The 22,478-nt window shown below is 35.3% G+C and overlaps 3 protein-coding genes across 9 annotated transcripts; 1 reads left to right on the top strand and 2 right to left on the bottom strand.

The window, feature by feature from the left end:
• Window positions 1-3,460: 3,460 nt before the first annotated feature.
• Window positions 3,461-8,235, bottom strand: LOC8266929 (G-type lectin S-receptor-like serine/threonine-protein kinase At4g03230). Of its 2 annotated transcripts, XM_048376274.1 has the most exons (9): window positions 7,832-7,971; window positions 6,750-7,742; window positions 5,920-6,426; window positions 5,553-5,711; window positions 5,228-5,439; window positions 4,902-5,112; window positions 4,563-4,800; window positions 4,284-4,434; window positions 3,461-4,040 (listed from the first exon to the last, which is right to left on the bottom strand). In XM_048376274.1, exons 1-9 carry the CDS (start codon window positions 7,842-7,844, stop codon window positions 3,732-3,734), a joined length of 2,793 nt encoding a protein of 930 aa, XP_048232231.1. In that variant the 5' UTR covers window positions 7,845-7,971; the 3' UTR covers window positions 3,461-3,731. The 2 variants fall into 2 exon arrangements, with proteins under 2 accessions (XP_048232231.1, XP_025013781.2); XM_025158013.2 differs by having other exon boundaries at window positions 6,750-8,235.
• A 2,073-nt stretch (window positions 8,236-10,308) lies between these two features.
• LOC112535424 (G-type lectin S-receptor-like serine/threonine-protein kinase At4g03230) lies at window positions 10,309-16,261 on the bottom strand. 6 transcript variants are annotated; one of them, XM_048376748.1, is made up of 10 exons: window positions 15,148-16,257; window positions 14,639-14,762; window positions 13,566-14,483; window positions 12,679-13,170; window positions 12,222-12,365; window positions 11,917-12,125; window positions 11,631-11,841; window positions 11,284-11,521; window positions 10,904-11,054; window positions 10,309-10,817 (listed from the first exon to the last, which is right to left on the bottom strand). In XM_048376748.1, exons 2-10 carry the CDS (start codon window positions 14,715-14,717, stop codon window positions 10,512-10,514), a joined length of 2,748 nt encoding a protein of 915 aa, XP_048232705.1. In that variant the 5' UTR covers window positions 14,718-14,762; window positions 15,148-16,257; the 3' UTR covers window positions 10,309-10,511. The 6 variants fall into 6 exon arrangements, 5 of the variants coding, with proteins under 5 accessions (XP_048232705.1, XP_048232706.1, XP_048232704.1 ...); XM_048376749.1 differs by having other exon boundaries at window positions 15,888-16,257; XM_048376747.1 differs by having other exon boundaries at window positions 14,639-16,257.
• A 59-nt stretch (window positions 16,262-16,320) lies between these two features.
• On the top strand, window positions 16,321-17,180 carry LOC125370608. The gene is made up of 2 exons (XM_048376751.1): window positions 16,321-16,822; window positions 16,964-17,180. Exons 1-2 carry the CDS (start codon window positions 16,321-16,323, stop codon window positions 16,990-16,992), a joined length of 531 nt encoding a protein of 176 aa, XP_048232708.1. The 3' UTR covers window positions 16,993-17,180.
• Window positions 17,181-22,478: the final 5,298 nt, after the last annotated feature.

Genomic DNA, 22,478 nt, shown 5'->3' with positions numbered 1-22,478 from the left:
ATTGTGCTTTTATCCAAATTGATTCGTAAAGCATAAATGCAAGTGTCAACTCTATAATTGAATGCGTTATATTTGTTCTTGGTAATTGCATATAACATTTTGAATAAGATCTATGCAACACTTTCATAATCTTCATTCATACAACCTTGGCCAAGGATTTCCATGTTAAAGTATATCAAGAATCATCAGGATTAGGTTCCATGATATATTACCTTGGGCAATAAATTCTTTATTGATAACTTATTATCTTCATATGACTCTTACTATACCAATGACTATTCTTTGAGTGATCCATGAATAAGAGAACATAAGATAGTGTCAAAATATAGTAATCCTCATATAAGATAATATATTGTTATCTCAAGTCTAAGTATCATATCTTACATGTTGACATAAGAGTATTATCCATAGACACTTGGGATAAATTCTATATGGACTACTCAATAGGGTCGTGTTCAATAAACTTGTTTTTGTAATAAGCATCTATGTGATTATTTTAGAATCCCTCTTCCTCAACCTTATGAGATAGATTGCTTACTTCATAAGTAAGTGATAATGCATTATGGTAGTCTCGAGCATTTGATCAATATCCAACAACCAATATCTAATTCTTAATCAAACATAGACTATGAACAAAGTTTAGGAATGTATGTAATGAAAATCTCATCATCATAAACTCACTTTATAATTTCTCTTACATTATTGTTTACATTCCATGGAGTTCATCTCTAACGGTTTGGATTATTCCTTGGTAATACCCGACTACTCGTACCATTAGAGTCGAACAATGGCTTTAGTATAACTATATGCCATCAATATGATGTATAAATTAACATAGATCAACTAACAACTCATTTTCTTTAGGGCATACTCTAACATCTTATTCCTTTTATTACTTAATTATTTATTTCAATTAATAAGTCGACGTATTGATTGGATATTGTTTTCAGAAATTACTTAGAGATAACTATTTATGAATTGTACACTTTTAGAGATTGAGAATTGATTGGGATACTAAAGATAGATCTACAAGGTTCTTTGGCATGAAAATTCCCTAGATTTAATATATGACCTAAGTGAGTGGGTTTGGGAAGAGATTCTTTTCCCACTTCTTAGAAATTATGGGGTTTAATCACTTGAGAATGATTTTTACCTAAGATTTTAAGATGCCAATTCATCTCTTTGGTTTGATTTAATTGCTATTTGGTTCATGAATTGTACAACTTGTTAGAGGGATTCAACACCTAAATAAACTCTTACCTTAATAAATCTTTTTATTTACTTTTAATTTTTGTCTTCTATTTAGTTAGCTTTTTAATTTCAACAATTCAGTCAACATTCTATTTGTTAAACATTAGTCGATGTCAAGAAATAATATTTATTATTAGGTACCTAGTGGAACAATACTTATACTCATTACTTTATTACTTAATATGATTGGTGCACTTTGCCGTGTGTGGATAGTGCTCATCAGGTTCATAATTATTTATTCTTAGGTGGAGAAGAATTTCTTTGCAAACAACTTGCACATCATATTTTAAGAATCAACTTACTATAGGGTAAGGTTGAAATACCACGTGTAATGCCTTCTTTGTTAAGGACTTGGAGAAATTCTTGAGCTTTAAATCATCATCGAATCCATACACCCTTAGAATCTCTATAAACTTCATGATATGCTCTTTGACATTCCATTCTTGCGATTAAACATATGGAATTTATGGATATTGTATTCTTTAGGGTAAGGCTTCATGCTTTATGAGAGAGGTAGGGGAGCTTCAAGTTATATAATGTGTTGGCCGTTGGATCTTGCATTTCATGAAAGAGTTGCTCTTTGTCCTCTCTAGTGATATAGGATATGGAGTACTCCATGCAATGGAAATAATTTGACTCCCCTTGAGTCAGAGAATGGTCAAATATGATGATGTTATTTCTTATAAAACGTCTAGTTGTATATACCATGGGTTTCTTGCCCTTACTTTTATCTCTTGCAAGGGAAGGAGTTGAGGGTGTTATGTTGGAAGGTCTTAAGATGTCACTAATATTAGGAGCAATTTTCGCCACCTCTTGTCATGAGAAGGGGTTGTTGAGTGGGAATCTTAACTATACTACAAGGTTTTTGGTTTGCTCGCTCATGGCTTCAAACAACTTATTTTCTATAGCTCTTACCTCTCTTGTATTTCAGCTTGCGCCTCATAAAAGGCAGTGCGATGGGTAATGGTAGGGGCATATCCAATTCACCGATGGCATGACTCATGATGGATAATGGTTGAAACTCATATGACTCTTCCATTTGCAGTTGTTGGCAACTTGCAATCTCAGGAAATTAAGTATTTTTTCTAGTAATAGGCATTAGGTAAGGATCACTGCTTCCCTGGTAGAGTTGCCAAAATACAGATGAGAGGGTTCATTAGGTGGTTTAGTTTGTGTGGAATGAAGGTTAATGTCTTTAGCCTATGCCTTCACTAGATAGAGTAGACCGAGATAGAGAGACATCAATACGTAGAACAAGAAATAAACAGTTTTTGAGAATACATGTATATTGTAGTGATAGCCTTAGAAAGATCACTCAAGCGATGGATGAGAAGGTGAGTAGCAGTAGAGGGGTAGTGCAGTGTAAGGAGTGATGTAGTATAGTAGTAGTAGTAGTAGGAGAAGGTGTAGTTAGGATGTAGTATAGCATAAAGAGAGAAAGCTAGAGAGAAAAGCTTTTAAATCTCCAAGAAAAAGTGTAAAATAAGGCAAAAGGTCATTTTTAAAGGATATTTATAGTAATGTTGAGTGGATGAGAGTCGTTGATTTTAGTGAAACCTGATTTTATCGAGTAAGATAAGTGTTTTAAATGAGCTATAACCACTTATTTTGGGCCTCTTTCATTATCACTTGAGCTTATACTAAATATTTATCGTGAAACGAAGGTTAAAAAGGGCCAAATCCCTATCCTTAACGAGTCTTTCCTCAAACTTGCCAAGTTAGATCTCTATTGAATATTCCGATAGGATGATGATGGACGTTGTCATCAGCCTGAGATTCACTGATAAATACAAATAATAAATTTTAAAATAATATTTTTATTTAATGACGATTTAAATAATAAAAATAATGATGTCTTGAAAATATAGATATATGTATCGAGTGTTATGAAACTATTCTACAGACTTTGATATAATCATTTTATTTATTCTAGTAATAGATATAAAAATATGACCTTTCATGTTTAGCAAATCAGTCTTATCCAATATTAAGGTCCATATGAGTACTTTATAGTCATATAAGTAATATTGCTATAGTTTCTTTTATATATACACACACACATATATATATATATATATATATATATATATATATATATATATAAGAAATGCAGCAAAAGATGAAGTGTTACTCTGTTTTCCTCGTTCTTATTTTATGGTTTGATGTTTTCGTTTTATGGTTCAAAACTAGCAAGAAGCAACCGTGAGTATATTGCAGTGAAATCCCAGTACTCGTGCCTCATTATTATTGCTACATTGCTACAATTATAATGAGCATTTTGAACATTTTGGCTAAGCCGAAAACATTTCTACTAGCTTGCATCTATGCTATTACAATCACAATATATATAAAAATAAAAGTAAATCCAAATGATAGACAGTTAAGAGACTACATGGAAGAAGTGAATAATGTATTAACCAAATTATCTTTATAATTTTTTTCCTTTTCCGGACTTACAAGTAACAGCCTCTATCTCTCCCCTATCTTCCGTCTTGTAGAGTGACAGTTAAGCCATTGTTGGAGTAAGTTTCTGGCTTGCTGGATGAGGAAGCTCTACTGGAAGGGCATCTTCTAACAATGAAAGCTGGTTGCTTTGGTCTTGGAAGAGTAGCAGTTTCACTTCCAAGCATGAATAATACATTTGACATGGTGGGACGATCACTTGGGTCTTCTTGTACACATAACAGTCCAACATTTATGCACTTCAAATATTCACTTGTATTGCATGTTTTCCTTATAGTTGTCTCCAAGAAATCCAATGCTTTCTCTTCTATCCATAGATTCCAGGCCTATGCACAGTTTTCACATGGAAATCACCGTATAAGATTGTTTTTAAGAAATCTTTGAGAAAAAAGAAATATTAAGTGCTTCAGTCAAAACTAGTCCCCTATAGAACCCTCTAAACATGTGGGAACTTGGAACACATGCCTGGCATAACTAATAATTTCTTGCAGGACATTGATATGTTCCACTAGTGGTTATAAAATCAATGTCTGAAAAACAAAGATATATGAAAAGTTCAAGGAGCTTACATAGCCTAGGAGGCTTAAAGATTTTTCAGGTTGATAGAATCCTGTGTTCCTTTTCCCACTGATAATCTCCAAAACTACAACGCCAAAGCTGAACACATCTGACTTGAATGAAAATAGACCATCCAATGCATACTCAGGAGCAATGTACCCACTGCATAACCAAATGAATTGTGAGTCTTTCAGTGTATATGTAATACTTGCTTTAGTTTTGAAAATAATATATGCTACGAATGCAAACACAGTAAGCACTGATGATTTGAAAGCTGAAATTAAACATACTAAGTTCCAACTACTCTGTTTGTGTTTGCAGCAGTTTCTTTGCCTCCAAAAATCCTTGCCAATCCGAAGTCAGAAATTTTTGGGTTCATCTCCTCATCTAACAAAATGTTGCTTGTTTTCAAGTCTCTATGGATGATTCTCAGCCTGGAATCTTGGTGAAGATATAGAAGCCCTCGAGCGATTCCCACAATGATGTTATAGCGCATCTCCCAGTTCAACAACACACACAGCTTTCGATCTTTCAGTGAAAATAGAAAATTGATTGAAAAGTTCAATCAATGATAATATTAAAAGAGGTTTCTCTCCAAAAGGTTGATAAACAAAATAATAGGAACTAACCAAATATGAAAGAATCCAAGCTTTTGTTGGGCATATATTCATAGAGTAACATCTTTTCGTTTCCTTCGACACAATAACCCAATAGCCTGACAAGATTTCTATGCTGAAGTTTGGCAATCAGTACAACCTCATTTTTAAATTCCTCTAAGCCCTGACCTGAACAGCTTGAGAGTCTCTTAACAGCAATTGCTTCTCCTCCAGGATATGTAGCCTGATTGAGAATTCCATAGACATTCAACTTAAACAAGATTCTAGCTGACAAGTGAACTTAGTTTTTGGATTTTGAACAACGAATGAACAGTGTCAGTAATAGATAGTGTTAGTACCTTGTAAACAGGTCCAAACCCACCTTGTCCTAGCTTGTTTGCATTTGAGAACTTGTTTGTAGCAGCTGATATGCTTTCCAAGTCAAAAAAAGGCACATCTATGGCTTTTGACTCGTCTTCGTTGAACCGGCCTGAGTCAATTATATCTTTGACAACTCTCTCACTGCCATACAAGTGATTGCCTAGATGCCTTTGCAGAGTCCCCCTGTTTCCTGAAATTCATAGATCAATGGCATGCCTTAAGCATCCTTACCGATATTGATAAACTCTTTTCTTTGGGAGAAAAAATAAAACTGAAGACAGAAAGATGTATGGTAAATTCTACCTGGTAGGTTTTTCCATCTCTTTCTCTGCAAATACATGCATACAATAGCGCTTGACAGAACAAGGAAAACAATGACACTGAAGAAAGCTATACAGATGATAACGAACGAGGGAATGTTTCCTATCGAGGGCTCATTTCTTTGCTTGTTTGAATGACCTCCTGCAAGAAAATACACGTTTAGGACCGAACACATTTATGTTGGACTTTCAACAATTAGACTAATTACTGGTACAATGTCTCCGGGGGACAAAGACAGGGAAAGACTGTTAAGCTTACTTTAGATTTTGTAACATGACTTTGCTAGATATAAACTGATGATGACCACATTCTGACTCTTTTAGTAGTTATGAGTGACAATCATTCTTACCTTGAGTACAGTTCAATGTTAAACCATCCCATCGGAACCTCTTATTACAAAGGCACTTTTTTCTTCCATCTCCTGTTGCATGGCAAGTTGAATTTGGCCAGTCACTGCAGTCTGTAGCAGAAGAGCAAGTTGGCTCCTGTGGTGGATCCCAGTTTATCTCTACTTCACCTCCATTTATAAATGATGCATCAGAACTATAGTTTCCAAGATCAGCATCGCACCACCTAATCACATGGAATGGAGATGACTGGCTGAGAAGTTTAAATTTTGCGTCCGAGTTTATGGCTTTGCAATTATCTACGTCATTGATTTGGATGACAAACTTGCGCAGTGGTGGATTTATTCTCGTGACTCTGTAGGTGCTGAGTGGTGCCAGAAAGCTAAGTTTCCCTGTCGAGATGTTACAGTGGAAATTGAAGTAGATGGGATCTCCACAACTGGGTCCAGTGCTAAGGGGATAAGGAATCATGTTTGCGCCACAAGTGCCACAGCTTCTCGAAGTTAAATCTGCAAAATTGAAAGTTTTTCTGATATTTGAGGGCAACTGTTCCACTTATTGATATCCTATTATGTCTCATTGAAACATTCACCCCAAAAAGATTGACAATTTGCATCTAACATTGGAAATTTAGATTTCTCATTAGAAGAAAAATAATCATGTTCAAAGCAAAAGCTCAAGTTGGTAGATGAGGGTTCAATGAATTTTAAGATCAAACTCCTATACAAAGATGCTTGCAATAATCAAATTATAAGACTAAAGAGTATGAGCTCATTGATCTTAGAAGATCATTACTTTAAAATAGACTTAACTAAGAGGGAACAGATGTTACCTATATCAGAAAGTGAAATACGCAAATTGAGGTTGCGGCCACCATCGTACTCCTCTTGAAGATCAGTAAGATCCTCCAACCAAATCCAGCAGCTAGCGCTTTCAGAATCTTCCCGTTGTTCGTTTTCAGCTTCTTCATATGAAAAAGCCTGGCACTGGCAGTTGTTAAGGCACTCTGCTTTGCACTCTTGCTCACTTTTAGCCTTAAATTGAGAATCTGGATTTCCTACTTTCATCATCTTTAAGTTCAAGAATGAGTCGCTAGCAGCATTGCTACTGCATAATGGTGATTTTCTGGTGCATCCCCCTGAATAGTCTCCAGAATTCCAGTACTCCGGTGAGGTAGGCTGAAATCCAGGCAGACACTTGCATGCAAACTCATTATTACTATTGCAGCTACCAAAGTTTCCACAAGCATTGTACAGACTGCATCTTGTTCTTGGAACTGCCCAGAACAATGTCCATATCTTTTGACTGTCCCACTTCAAATACTGAATTTGGCCGGAGAAACTCATGACCATTCTTGTATCGATGTATAATGATGATGTCAAGTATGGCACAGAATCATTGTGGGATACAGTTGAGGTGAAATTTGATAAGAAGTATGATACTGAAGAAGGCATCTGATTAGAGCTGCCAACTTTACCTGAAACTCCACTTTTCCAGTAGCGAATCGATCTCTTCCAGATAACAAATTGGTCAGATTCTTGATCTAGCCGAAAAGTGAAGTTCCCAGATGCTGGGTCATCATAACTTTTCCATGAAATTAATGCCATGTTCTCATCCATTTTCATACCTGGAAGAAATGTATCAGTTGGATTATCAAAACTCTGCCACGTAATTCTCTCTAAAACATTTTCTTCATCTTCATAGCTCACGACAAGGTTTCCAGTATCCATTAACTTTGTTTTCCTATCCAAAGATGAATTCGTGTCAAGATTGGTGGACCAGTATAATCTTCCCTTTCCATCTAGTACCTTAAGGTTGCCATCTTCTGCAATAGAAAAAACTCCATCATAATCTAAAAGGGGATTGTCTCTGTTAGCAACCCATACAACTGCAAGTGGATTTGACATATAATACCAGATCCCAACATATCTTCTTATTCCAGAACTTCCATTAGGAGTGAAAAATCCAAGCTCAAACTTTTCACCCACCGAAACAAGAGTTTCTGCTTCACTGCTGTCGTCTCTGATGGAACCGTTCTTTGTTATAGTATCTCTGGCAAAGCAATGTAGCAGCAAAAAACAGAAAAGGAATGCATATGGAAACAAAGTCTGTTTTATAGAGAACGTAATTTTGATCTTTCTGGTTTTACATAACATTGTGAAAATACTGCCAGTAGTTAGAATCTTTCCTGCTTAATTAGGGACTTGGAACTCTATTCTGGCTGCTGCCATAATTAGTATGTACTTTCGTCTCTGTATATCAACATTAAACTTGGTCTTGTTTTTTATTATTATGAGATAATATGCAAATAATTGCATAAATTCGGACAAATAACAGAATTCATTTGCATTTGCAAATGTAAAATTTAATTTGTTTTAAATGAAATAATTAAATTTATATGAAATTAATAGTTAAATTAAATTTTAATAAAAGTAGTTAGAACTTTTAATTAAATTTTATTTCAAAACATCAAAATATCTCCACTAATTTTATTATTTTTATTTTATTTTATTTTTTCAATATTTTTTCTCCATCAATATTTTAATTAGCAAATCTTTTTAAGAGTGACCGTACTGTATCTTATTATTATTTTTTAATAACAATTGACACATAGAACAGCTCTGTTGCTATTTCTGAAACATAGAATTGATAAGGAAAAAAAAAAAAAAAGGCCCGGTTCGTTATTGGCTGAATCAAGGAAGTAACTTTTTGAAGATACATTGCATGAAAGCTGGCTTGTGATACCAGGATATAATTTTAGTAAGAAATTGAAAATAATTTCGTAAAATAGAAAAAAGAAAAAAGAAATGAAGGGACTGCATTACCTGCGATCAACATAACATAAAGATTTCATGGGTTCCAGGTCAGGCACCAAAGCCAAAATCAAAATACTTAAAAAGTGAATATAAACCCGTTTCAATCTTTATAAAATGATTGTCATTCAAGGACAGCATCTATTTTAGGACCTATTTATATATTGAGAATCACAATGGCAATTTAAACAAGTTTCCCATTAAAAATCTAATCAGCCAGATGCTACTATCAGGATCACAATTACCATTAGAAAATGGGACTACCAGAGAGGGCAAAACATTAATAACTTGCCAATTGCAATGATAATTTAATAGATTGAGTTCAATTATTGAGGGAGGGAGCAAGGAAGGATGGTCCCAAAAGATGATTAGTGACAAGGTCAAGGTCTCCAGACTTTTTCAATATCACCTTCTAATTTGTGGCCCCCTTTTGCTTCAATATTCTTCACCATGCTTAAGAAATATGACCCTGAGGGGCTCAATACAAAGAAAATACCAATCCTTCTATGTTTTTTAAACTTTTTTTTATTTTATTTTTACATGATAATGACCTGTTGACAACATTATATAATATATATATATTCATGGATTTCTTTGCTGTCCACTGATATTAGTCCCATCACATGCATACAGTGAAAAGAAAAAAAACAATTTGTAGTCAGCAAACTTGACTAAATGGTCTAATCTTAAAGGCCTGGAGAGGGAAAATGAGATGTGGCAGTGATGTGCAGAAGTTCCGTTAGGAATATAATATGGAACATTGAATCTCTTAAATGCCAACACAAAAGTTCCTTGCTATTATCTGTTTTTTAGTTGTTCATTACACTCATCGTTATATGAGTTGGATGATAATAGAATGATACTCCCTTCCCACTAATTATGGTTTTCTAATAGTTTATTTAAATTAAAAAAATATTTAATAAATCTAATTATAAAAAATAAAATTATTTAATTAAATTAAATTATCTTTCTATTAAAATTGCAAACTATTTCAATATAAAATATATATATAAATTGACAGATAAATGAGTTTTTTTTAATTTAAAAAAATAATTCATATAAAATAAAGAATATATATTCTAAAATTTATAATTATCCGTTATTCATTCAATCGTAAGATTTACTAAATAACAAATTATAATTTTAAGAATATTTAATAGAATATGTTAAAAATAGTAAATTTAAATTATCAAATATTTATTATATTATTTCAAGAATTAATAGTTATTATAAAATATATGAAAAGTCTAACTATATAAAAATTTATATATTTTGAGTATTATGTTTCATAAATATAAATAATTCAATTTGTAAGTAAAGAATGATGTAGGTAGTAGTATAAATAATTTATAAATTTAGTAATATGATAAAGTGAAAAAATTATCTCTTATAAAGCAATGTTTTATATATTTTAATAATAAAAAAATATTATTGTGAGGTATTGTTTAGAATTTTTTGTTCGTCTATATTTATTTATTTCCTTTTTCTCTCCAACAAGATTGGTCTAAAAGTAGTATTAGAGTGCTTGAAGATTCTATAAACCATAAATTAAAAGAGAAGAGGAAAAAGAGAAAAAGATGAAGAAAGAAAAGAAATTGTTTCAAGTTAAAAAAGAAGAAACCTGTTAAGAAAAAATATGCCAGAATATTCTTGAAGGACTACAATTTCCTTCCCACGTCAGCACGTTTTCGGGGTAAGTGTTTTCTTTATCGATATTTGATGCATGAGAAACTACCCAAACTTGATGAAAGAAATGAAATGATTCATGAAACCCTCCGGCATCATCTACCTCCTCCAAAAGTAGCTGTCCAGTTGGTGATGATTTCCTGTTTACTTGAGGAAGAAGCAGTAGTAGAAAGATCTTTCCTTTCAACAAAGGCTGGCTGGTTAGGGGTTGGAAATGTTACAGGTTCAGTACTGCTGAGCATGACAACTACAGTTGACATGGTGGGACGATCAGCTGGATCTTCTTGTACGCATAGCAGCGCAATGTGTAGGCACTTCACAAATTCATTTCTTTTACAACTTCCGCTTAGCGTCTCGTCCATAAAATCTACTGCCTTATCTTCTATCCACATTCTCCATGCCTGACAGTTTCAAGTTAAATAAGAGGGTGCGTAGGCAACAAACTACAAACAAAGAATTGTGGGCTAAAACAATTGGCACAACTTACATAGCCTAGAAGGTTCAGACCTTGTCCACTCTTAAAAACTCCAGTGCTCCTTCTACCACTCAAAATTTCTAGTACTACTACACCAAAGCTAAAAACATCTGATTTAACTGAAAATAGCCCATCTAATGCATACTCCGGGGACATATACCCACTGCATTTCAACAATTACCTTGAAATTTAGTGACCCCTTTCGCCAGAAAATAAACTTAGTAGAGATCATATAAAATTTGCAAAGATATACAATAATTAGTACTTAGGGATGATGTGAGTGATGGCCCTTCATCCAGGTCCAGAAAGATCTTAATTGTAGTTCTGAGGTTGAAGGCTGGAACTAATCAGGTAACAAGTTATGCACATTATATTGCCAATGAGAAACTTACTATGTTCCAACTACTCTGCTTGTGCTTCCCTCTGTTTGTTTGCCTTCAAATATCCTTGCCAGGCCGAAGTCAGAAATCTTCGGGTTCATTTCTGCATCCAGTAAAATGTTGCTTGTTTTCAGATCCCTATGAATAATTCTCAACCTAGAATCTTGATGCAGATAAAGCAGCCCTCGAGCAACTCCCAGAATGATGTCAAATCGCATCTCCCATTTCAGAAGTATGCTTAGCTTTTGATCTTTAAGGTTTTCCATTTTCACAAAGAGCAGGAGTCAGTTATTCAGAATCTCTGACAGGACTTTATTTTTTAAGGTAAATAAGTATAAAGTTTATCATGCAAGGCTTACCAAACACAAGAGAATCTAAGCTTTTATTAGGCATATATTCATAAAGCAAAATTTTTTCTTCCCCTTTAATGCAATAGCCCAAAAGTCTGACAAGATTTCTATGTTGAAGTCTAGCAATCAGCACAACCTCATTTTTAAATTCTTCCAATCCTTGTCCTGAAACACTTGAGAGTCTCTTAATAGCAATTTCACGACCTCCTGGAAATATACCCTGGAACCAAAATCCACATTCAAGTTATTCGGTCATTAGATAGACAAAACCTTCAATGAATAATGTGAAAATTACCTTGTACACAGGCCCAAACCCCCCTCGTCCAAGCTTGTTTACATCTGAGAAATTATCTGTAGCAGCTAGTATGCTGTCTAAATCAAAAAAAGGTATATCTATCCCCTTCTTGTCCTCTTCTTTAAAATCTTCCGATTCTATCATGTCTTTGACGCGTTTCTCAGTGCCATATAAAATAGCTGCATTTCTTTCAATGTTCTTACTTCTTTCTAAGTACAGGAAAAAACTGGTAGAGTTAAGATACATGCTAATTAAACCTCTGAAAAACTACAATTTTAAACTAAATATTAACCTTTTCAATTTACCTTTCTTTCTCTTGCATATACATATGCAGATGTAAGCAATGGCACACAGTAGAACTATGACACTTGCAATTGTTACTCCAATTATCAAAAACAATGGTTTCTTTCTTGTTGAAGATCCTCTAAATGGCTCATGGTAATTTTCTCCTATAAGAAAAAATAGGGAGTACCAGTAACTGTGCGAAATCTGAAGACAATAGTTTATCAGGAAGAATTAAATTATCATAAGATTTAAGCCCAATCAGTTTATGATTTTCCTTTATTTTGGCAGTTATTTATGCCTTACAACACCAGATTATCATCAGTGTTCAGGCGACACCCATTTTGTTGATGCAACCCAAACCATCCTGATCAAGTACCACGAGACACTCAGGTATCCATTTCTCTGTAAGGGTGGAAATTTCAAAATGAAAGTAGAAAATGCATTATTAGAGTTTCAGGCATATGGTAAGATCTTCACCAGGAGTACAATTCAGGGCTAAGCCATCCCATCGGAAGTTTGTATTGCAGAGGCACCTTTGCATACCATCTGTTGTTATATTGCATGTTGAATATGGCCAATCCTTACAGTCTGCAGAAGAAGTGCAGCTCGGCTCGTCAGGTGGTTGCCAACCAATTACTATTTCTGTTATGTATCTAGAACTAAATTCTGCCTCAGCACCACAGGTCATCACATTATTCAGGTTGAATGGAGATAACTGGTCAAGCTGCAGAAATGCGCCATTTCTGGCATTGCAGTTATCTACTTCTTTTGCTTGGATGATAAATGTTCTAGTAGTTGGACTGATGTTAGTGACATTATAAGTGCCAGTAGGTGCTTTAAAGCTAAGTTTGCCTGTGGACTTGTTGCAGTAGAAGCTGAAGTACATAGGATCACCGCAATTTAAACCCGTGCTTAGAGGATAAGGAATCGCATTTGTTCCACAAGCTTCACAATTTCTGACGGTTGATTCTGCAAATTAGGGTTTTTAATTTTTTTCAGCAACATAGACTACAAATTGCTAAAGTTCATAACTGGCAATCAAAGAAATATCTCACTGAATTTCGTAAAATGAAGGATTACTTCTTCAGGCTCAGGGTAATATTTATCCTGTCGACGGGGAATGGTTGAACTTTTATAAACAATAAGTACGACTACAAAACTTTAACATGAGTGTTCCAGTTATAAAGAATGCTCTTAAGCTTAAGCATTGAACATTCTCAAATATGGATCCATCTTAAACCTCAAAACATTGCCTGTTGATGACCAATATTACAGGATTACAGGATTAGAGGAGCCAACATATTCCAGCAATTTGAAAACTTAATTTGGAAATAAGAAGAAGGGGAGGAGAGGAAGGGAAGTACCTATATCAGAACGAGATACACGAACAAAGAGGTCATGACCACCATAAAGATACTCCTCCTGTAAATTCTTAAGATCCTCAGTCCAAATCCAGCAAGTGGGGTTAGTAGGTCCGATATCCCTCCTTGTACTATTTTTTCCTCCAGTATAGGAATAAGCATGGCATTGACAACTGCTGAGACACTTATCTCTACATTCTGTCTCATTGTTAACGTCAAATTTGGAGTCTGTATTATAAACTTTCATCATCTTCAAGTTCAAGAAGATGTCATCCTTGTCACATGCTGTTGAATTTTTGGTGCATCCATCAGAGAAGTCTTCCATGATCCATTTCTCTTGAATTTTGGGCTTGAAACCGGGCAAACATTTACAAAGTAACTTGTTGTTACTATTGCAGCTCCCAAAGCTCCCACAGGCTTCATAAACACTGCATCGGTCTTTTGGCTCCCACCATTCTAATGACCATTCATGTTGGTACATATCTAAGTTCCAAGATTGTATCTCCCCACTGAAACTCATTACGACCCTTATACTATTGTAATCTGAGGAATGACCTTTGTTTATGTTAAGGTTCAATAAAAAATGGGCTACATCATAAGGTATTTCTTCCGACTCGAAGAATTCACCAGAGATTCCACTTATCCAATGAGGGATAAAGTGATTCCATATAGTGAACTGGTTCTTTTCTTTTTGATGTAGCTTAAATGTGAATTGCCCTGGTGCTGGGTCAATTTTACTAGTCCATGAAGTCAACATAAGGTTCTGATCCATTCTCATACCTGGAAGAAATGTATCAGTTGGGTGCTCAAAGCTCTGCCATGTAGTCCTTGCCAATTGATTGCTCAAGACCAAGTTTCCAAAATCCATTAACTTAGCCTCCCAGCGCAACCCATATCTTGGGTCTGATGGTGTTTCAAGGCCTGTAGACCAATAAAGTTTTCCTGATTCATCCAATACTTTGAGGTTGCCGTCATCAACAATAAATCTTCCACCAGTATCAAGAAGTGGCTTTTCTCGATTGGCAACCCATATAACTGTTATTGGATCCAAATTGTAATACCATATTCCCACATACCTACAGTTATCATCTCTTCCAGCAGGAGTAAAAAACCCCAGTTCGAACCTTTCACCGGACGAGATAACAGTTCCTCCATCTGTAAGTGATGTGTTTACTGCAATGGTATCTATAGCATAGGAATCTAGAAGCAGAGAGCACAGTATGATCAGCTGACTGTAAAAGAAGACGGTAGCTAGCATATTATACGCAGATTTGGGGAAAATTAAAAATTATTGATTGTTTCATATATCATAAAGGAAGAAAGTAAGAATTCGAGTGATTATAGAGAATTATCATCTAAACAAGAGGCCAGACTTAAGGTGGCTAATCACCCAAAGTCCACCCAAGAAACAGTAGAGTGAAATAGACATATTCTTTTGTTAATGCTAATATTGTTAATGCTAATATCATTTCAGTCTCGCATCTCTTTCAGCATCAATGGCCAAAATAGACCATTCAGAATGTCATAAAATAGTTAGTGCACCAATTGTTGGAAAAAGCAGACCATGACAAGCTTGTTTTGTTACCATGTGATAAGTTGCTCCAAAATTGGAAAAAGTTCTTTCACTCTCAACTTTTACCAGCTTAAAGAGGGCCCCGGCAGCCTGCATAATCAGCCAAATGCTACGTACCCTATCTTTCTTTTTTTCTCGTCAACGAAAAAGTATAGAATTTACTAACGTACAATTGTAGTTCCCTCAAATAATCTAGGAATAAGATAAATTTGTAATGGCATACTTGTGAATAAGAAAACAAGAGAGTTGTGAACTACTCATCCTGTCTATGTGTCATTGTTGAAGAAGAAAGAAGAATAGGGACTGAAGAAGTAGGGATCTCAGAGACTGTATAAGCAAGCTTGCTTGTACAGGCTTCTCATCATAGACTCCAGGAAAAAGCAAACAACCTTTCCTACAAACACTTCAACCTTACCCATAAAAGAATTAGAGATTATAGGCAACCGTTAGAATAGAAGTAGACAACTGATATTCTTTTTGTATATTTATGATCAATATCTCATTGTAAAGTTTAGAATTTTTAAACACAAAAAATATACACATTGTTCATTTTCACATGGTACTAGAGCAGGTTACAAGCCTGTGATCATCATTTACCCTTTCAATCCCCACAAATCAACCAACCATGTCTCAAAACGAACATAAACTAACCAACATCATACTTAAAGGCAACCAAAACTAATTTGAATGGTTAAAATCAGTTTACATTGGCCTCAGTGGCAGAAGCCGAGCAGGACCTCGTGTATACTTACCTGGGAGGTTTAGACCTCAAGCTATGAAAGCTTGAGGTCCCAAATCCTCCTGTCAACAGAATTGCCGAAGATCGACACGGTGATAGCAATTGTTTAGCGAGAAGAGATACGAAGAACTCTAATGAACTCTTCGCTCTCAATCGATGTCACAGAAAACCAGGCTTACATCTCGCGTCGCCTCATTGCCATCGAAGGAAGCCGAACGAGAGGAGGGCCGAGCACAATCGAGCGATACGACCATTGTAAGAAGCAAGGTCACCATCGCGACCAGTGCTAGCACCTGCACCCTCATCTACAGCCAGTCCGAGGATGGGAGAAGGGGAACAACGCATGAGGGGTGAAGAGAGGAAAAAGAAGATTCAACACTAGGAGAGAAGAAAACCCTAGAGAAAAGGGTGAGAGGGGTGCGGGGGCGTCATATGCAGAAAATTATATGACGCCCCAACCCGACTCTCTAGGGTTTTCTCGACCCGACCCGAGTCTCAAACTAGACTCTAAATGCCATACTGCAACCCGACCCGAGCATCTAACCCGGCCCAACTACAACATCGACCCGGCCCACTCTGATTTCCTGACCCGACCCAGTCACAGTCATGATCTGGCCCAGTCAACTGCAACTGGGTCAGGCCTAGCTCTAACTCAGGCCCAACAAGCCCACCAGGTCCAAGTGACACAAATGGTAGCCCAACTTCAGGCCCTGGTTCAGCAACCTAGTGGGTTCGGTTTGCATCAACCCGGTGGGTCAGGTTCGGCCCAAACTGCTTTAAATTCATTACAAAATACTACAAATATCTGTCAAAATGCTTGGATTATTGACTCAGGTGCAACAGATCAAATGACTTGGGATCCCACAAAATTACAAAAAATCAATTATATCAGGGACTCCCAACATGTGACAGTTGCTAATGGGGCCAAAACCAAAATTCATGGCTACGGTACTACTAATTTTTTTAATTTCCAACATTAAAAATATATTACTTTTGCTTGATTTTAAGTCAAGTCTCTTATCTGTTGGCAAAATTACTTGTAATTTAAACTGCAATGTTATATTCTCACCATCTTCAGTCATATTTCAGGATCGAATTTTCGGAAAGACGATTGGTGAAGGAAAATTAGAAAATGGGTTATACTATCTCCAAGATCCCCCTAAGCAATGTCTTGTGTCAACCAACCCCAATCAAGGCATGTTAATGCATCAGCGGTTTGGGCATCCCTCCGATAATGTTTTAAACAAATTATTTTATTACATCTTAAACTCTAGCAATTGTGATGTTTGTAAATTTTCCAAACACACTCGCTTGCCTTTTCCTTTATCATCCAGTATGTTTGAAAAAGTATTTGATTTAATACACTCAGATGTTTGGGGACCCGTCCCCATTAAATCTTATAATCATTTTCGATATTTTGTTCCCTTCATTGATGATTATTCTCATTCTATCTGGGTTTATTTATTGAAAGGAAAAAATGAGGTTTTTTCTCGCTTCCAAGAATTTTTTAATTTCATTCAAAATTAGTATAATGCCAATTTAAAAATTTTCCGCTCCGACAATGGCACGGAACACATAAACCAAAATTTTTCAGCATTTTTCAAACAAAAAGGAATTATATATTAAATCACCTGTGTTAATACCCCCGAATAGAATGAAATTTCTGAACGCAAAAATTGACATCTTCTTAATGTTGTCCGCACTCTTCTCTTTCAAAATAATGTGCCTTATTCTTATTGGTCGGATGCCCTGTTAACCGACACCTATCTCATTAATAGATTGCCCACTGCCACATTAAAAAACCTCAATCCTCTAGAGGTCTTCAATGGCCGAAAAATTGAATTAGGGCATATATGAGTTTTTGGTTGTGTCTGTTATGTTCACATCAAACGTCAACAGAAGCTTGATAAAAGCTCCATCAAAACCCTTTTCATAGGATACTCTTGTAGACAAAAAGGGTATATATGCTATGACCCCACGACTCATAAAACCTATATCTTCTGAGATGTTTCGTTTGTCGAAATTGAACCCTATTATAAAGATAAAATCGGGGATCCCTCACCACATACTCATGGCCCATGCACGTTATCATTTCCACATAACTCTAATTTTTTTCTTAGCAGTCACGAACAGGACTATCCCCTCTGGGGGGAGTCATTTCCAATCTCAAGGTCAATTACTTCAGGGGGAGAAGATACATCACTCAAAGAACAACCTCAAGTAAAAGCAATCGCCTTGAGAAGATCCACTCGTCAAACTAGGCCCCCTATAAAATTAAAAGACCATGTGTCTCATAAGATAACATATCCAATCCAAAACTTCATTTCCTATAATTCCATATCAAACCAATATTGCAACTACCTAAGCAAGATCACAACTCACCCTGAGCCTACATCCTTCTATAAAGCCAATACCAACCCTAAATGGTGTAGAGCTATAAAAGAAAAGCTTCAAGCTCTAGAAAAAAAATGATACTTGGAGTGTTTTCCCATTACCACCATACAAAAAACCTGTGAGATGTAAGTGGATATACAAAATCAAGTATAAATGTGATGAAACTATTGAGAGGTACAAGGCCAGATTAGTAGCCAGAGGATTCACTCAAACCTATGGAGTTGATTATTAAGAAACTTTCGCTCCCGTTGCAAAAATGAATACTGTCAGAATTCTTCTTTCAATAGCCACCAATCAGGGATGGAATCTATTTCAAATGCCACAAGCAAAAATCAAGGTAATGAGAGAAAGTAATCAGTTAAAGAATCTAAAAAGACTGATTGATGATAGAAGTTCTGTTATGAGAAATCAAAATGCACCCATTTGGGCATCTACTAAATGAATAAACTGTTTAGAATTTTTTACCAAACGTACATATGTCTATTTATTACCTTGCTCACTAACTAAAAAGAAAAACTAAGCTAAATGAATGAGATCTAAAAAGAAGCATATTTTCATTTTCTCCTCTTTTTGCATTTGCATTTGCATTTTTAAAATTAGCAACTAGCTCTAGAGTCCTCTTGAACCTTGCAAATCCAGGATAAGTGGTAATCTAAAGCTCGACCCAAGCTTTGTAGTTATCGTCTGTGATCATATCACCTTCAAAGTCAAGGTTGTGCTCCATGTCTCAACAAGGCTAGAGTCTATCCATCTTATCTAGAAAATCTTGTCTGAGTGAGAAGCCTTCAAATTCAATAGGGAACTCTAAAATATGTTGCTTCTACTATACTAGCGACAAAGTCTCAGAGGTATGCAGAAAGTAGATGCCCGCAGTCCAAGTAAGGACACACAATCGTTTGGGATAACAATTAATCGAACTTGCACGTACTTCAGATCGTATTTATCAATGTTCCTAGGGATGGTCATTATTTGAAGCTTCTCGTATAGCCAAATCCAGAAAAGAGAAAGAAAGTAAAAAGAAAAAAAAAAAAGAAGAAAAAACTATGTTGAAAACCTGAAAATGTGGCTTAGATAAAAATAAAGTTTATTAAGTTGAAAACCAGAAAGGGTGGCTTAGGCAAAAGTTAAGGCAAAGATAACAATAAAAGAAAAGAGATTTGTTTACACACCTGTAAGAGGATGAGGCTGCCACTAAACCATTAATGAGTTTTGTATATGTCCAACCCAATGATAGTTTCAGGCAGGATAATGGGTATAGGATTTGCTCCATGCTTCACTTGATTAATGATACCATCAATCTTGATATCTCCCTCTCCCTAAGAAGAAATTAGCAGAAATTGGGCATAAAGGCAAAAGCCCAAATTCAGATCCAAGCAAGTGTACTCCTTTTTTTCTTTTCACAACAAGAGATTAAAGAAGTAAGAGTAATGTTCTCACTAATAGAATGGAAAAGTATTTCGGTTGGGGGCATTGTCAAATAGTTTCACCAGTTTGCCAGGAAAATGATCATCAAGTCTTGGCAAAGTAATCAGATGAGAAGAACACTTAGGGCCTCCAAGAATAGTAGAGAACTCTTCAATCATGGGGCATAGCTCTTACCCTTTGAATCTAAAAAATGGTCCAAGTCATGATTATGTTTAGGTAATTGTTGACAAGTTGACCAAGTCCACCCACTTTTTACCGATCAAGATGGATTATTCTCTGAGTATACTTGCTGAGATTTATGTCAATAAAGTGGTGAGACTTTATAGTGCTCCAATTTCTATTGTGTCAGACATAATCCTAGGTTCAAATCTAGATTTTGGCCTAGTTTGTAGGAAACTTTAGTTACCAAGTTTAAGTTTAGTACTTCTTTTCATCCTCAGAGAGACAAGCAGTTAGAGTAGACTATACAGACCTTGGAGGCATGCTTAGGCGTGTAATGGAGTTTAAGGGAAGTTGGGACAAGCATTTACCTCTAATGGAGTTTGCTTATAATAAAAGTTTCCATTACTAGTTTGGGTATGGCTCCATTTGAGGCTTTATATAGAAGTAAGTGTAGGACACCAGTATGTTGGGATGAAAAAGGTGAAAGGAATCTAATAGGCCTAGAGATTGTGCTGATGACCATAGATAAGATATAACTAATTAGGAGTAACTTGAGAGTAGCCTAGGACAAACAAAAAAGCTATATAGATTTCAAGCAAAAGGATAGCGAGTATGAAGTAAGGGATAAAGTGTTACTGGAGATTTCTCTTTGGAAAGGTGTGTTGCACTTTGAGAAGTAAGGAAAGTTAAGTCCTCAATTCATTGGGCCGTATGAGATTACATAGAGGATTGGACCAGTTGCTTATAGATTAACTTTTTACCTCCGAAGTTGTTCTAGATTCATAATCTTTTCCATGTTTCTATGTTGAAGAGATACATGAGTGATCCGTCTCATGTTCTTGAGAAACAACCAGTAGAGCTCGGAGATGACTTGACTTATAAAGAAGAACATGTTGAGATTCTAGCTAGAAAACAAAAAGTTTTGAGAAATAAGGTGATTTCTTTAGTCGAGGTCCTGTGGTGGAACCACTCCAAAGAAGAGGCAACTTGGGAGAACGAAGATGATATGTGAGCCCAGTATCCTTATCTTTTTGCATCTTCAAGGACAAAAGTTTTTTAAAGAGAGAAAGTTGTAACACGTATATTTTTCTATCATTATTTTAATTTATTTATCATATTTTCTACTGTTATTATTTATTTATATATACGTATGAATATACATATATATATATGTATATTATTTTATTTTATTTCAAATAAATGTATAATCATTTTAGAAAATTAAATGTATCATAATTGAATTTATTAAATATAAATAGACTAATTTTATTGGACATAAATAGATAAAGCAATTTTTTAGTATTTTTAAGACTTATAGGTTTTAGTTAAAAATCCTCTGACTTTTAATTACACAACTTGGCTAAAATTATCAATTATTGTCAAAATGGTACATTAAGCTATAGAATACATAAATTAGGGACCAAAAGTGTAGTTTTCCGAAGTTATTTTTAGTCCTCTCACTTCCCTCTCTATATTTTTCACTCTTTTCTCCCTCTCACCACCTGTCAACTCCGACCTCCACATCCACTACCATTTAGCATCCAAATCACCAATTTCTCGCCGTTCCCAAACTATTAAGCTCGCTGCCAACGAAGGTTTACTATTTTCTTGCTGAAAATCGGAAGGGGAGGAGGGGAGGGGTTGTCCTCTGTATTTTGGCCAATCGGCAACGTTTCAAGTCCTAAACGCTATCACTAATCAAATCCTCGCCTCACAAACTACTGGTATGGAAACTTTCAGCTCCTCCCTCCATCATTTGGTCGATGATTGGAGCTAGGAGGTGCCAAAGCTTTCCAACCCCAATTTGCAGAAACGGTGCGGTTTTTAACGACGAGAGTGGTACAATTGGACTCTTGACAACGTAAGCTATGTGTAGGTGATCTCCGATCTCAATTTTCGGCAACCACGTGCAACAACACTCTACTTTGCGTACCGAATAACATAATTTTTGCCAATTAATTTCAGAATTTTTGGCGGTATTGGTTTACTCAAATTAGACTCGGATAATTAAGTATGAATATTTATTGTGAATTATGAAATTAAATTGAGATTATTTAATTTGGTTGAATTATTAAATATTTTATAGATTTATCAATGTGTTTTCAGCCTGTTAAATTATTTAAATGCTCATAATGATATTATTGTGTTATTGTGTGTAGCAAAGAATTATTTGGATACCAAAAATTTAATTATTTAATAGTTATGGAGTTGTAATAAATTATTGAAATGCGGAATATGTTAATTTTTGTGTGGAAGCCCGGTGGACTATGTAAATTGCTTTGTGATGTGAAATTGAGTTATTTGGGCATAATGTGTAGTCTGAAGGCTCGAGTGATTTTTTGATGGATATAGAACTGTTTTTTTATAGTTTTTGGATTGTCTTACAATGAAATTAATCTAATTTTAAGAAAGATGCTGCCGAATTTTTTTATAGAAATAGAAATTCATTTGTATACGCTCTCATATTTTTTTATTTTTTAAATTGTTTCTAGCTTAATTCGAGTTCTTGTTTTGAGTATTATCTTATTTTAGGTAAGGATCTAGAGTTTTATGTAGGTCTCGGTAGTCCATCAATCTGCTAGGAGTCTTTTTTTCGTTACAGTCCAGGTCAGTGTATAAGCTT

The sequence above is a fragment of the Ricinus communis genome, chromosome 7, assembly GCF_019578655.1.
Source record: "Ricinus communis isolate WT05 ecotype wild-type chromosome 7, ASM1957865v1, whole genome shotgun sequence".
Taxonomy (NCBI): Eukaryota; Viridiplantae; Streptophyta; class Magnoliopsida; order Malpighiales; family Euphorbiaceae; genus Ricinus; species Ricinus communis.
The sequence above is the reverse complement of the archived record's forward strand: the minus strand, read 5'-3'. Positions and strand labels throughout refer to the sequence as shown.

Bases quoted from the DNA above. Each gene is read 5' to 3' on its own strand.
- LOC8266929 (XM_025158013.2), bottom strand. From the start codon at position 8,073: ATGTTATGTAAAACCAGAAAGATCAAAATTACGTTCTCTATAAAACAG. The intron at 6,427-6,749 runs GTAACATCTGTT...TCAATTTTGCAG, and splicing joins TATTTCACTTTCTGATATAG to ATTTAACTTCGAGAAGCTGT. The intron at 4,435-4,562 runs GTATGTTTAATT...TTGGTTATGCAG, and splicing joins AACAGAGTAGTTGGAACTTA to TGGGTACATTGCTCCTGAGT.
- LOC112535424 (XM_048376746.1), bottom strand. From the start codon at position 14,820: ATGCTAGCTACCGTCTTCTTTTACAGTCAGCTGATCATACTGTGCTCT. The intron at 13,171-13,565 runs GTACTTCCCTTC...CCTAATTTGCAG, and splicing joins TGTATCTCGTTCTGATATAG to AATCAACCGTCAGAAATTGT. The intron at 11,055-11,283 runs GTAAGTTTCTCA...GTTGAAATGCAG, and splicing joins AGCAGAGTAGTTGGAACATA to TGGGTATATGTCCCCGGAGT.
- LOC125370608 (XM_048376751.1), top strand. From the start codon at position 16,321: ATGACGCCCCAACCCGACTCTCTAGGGTTTTCTCGACCCGACCCGAGT. The intron at 16,823-16,963 runs GTACTACTAATT...GTCATATTTCAG, and splicing joins AACCAAAATTCATGGCTACG to GATCGAATTTTCGGAAAGAC.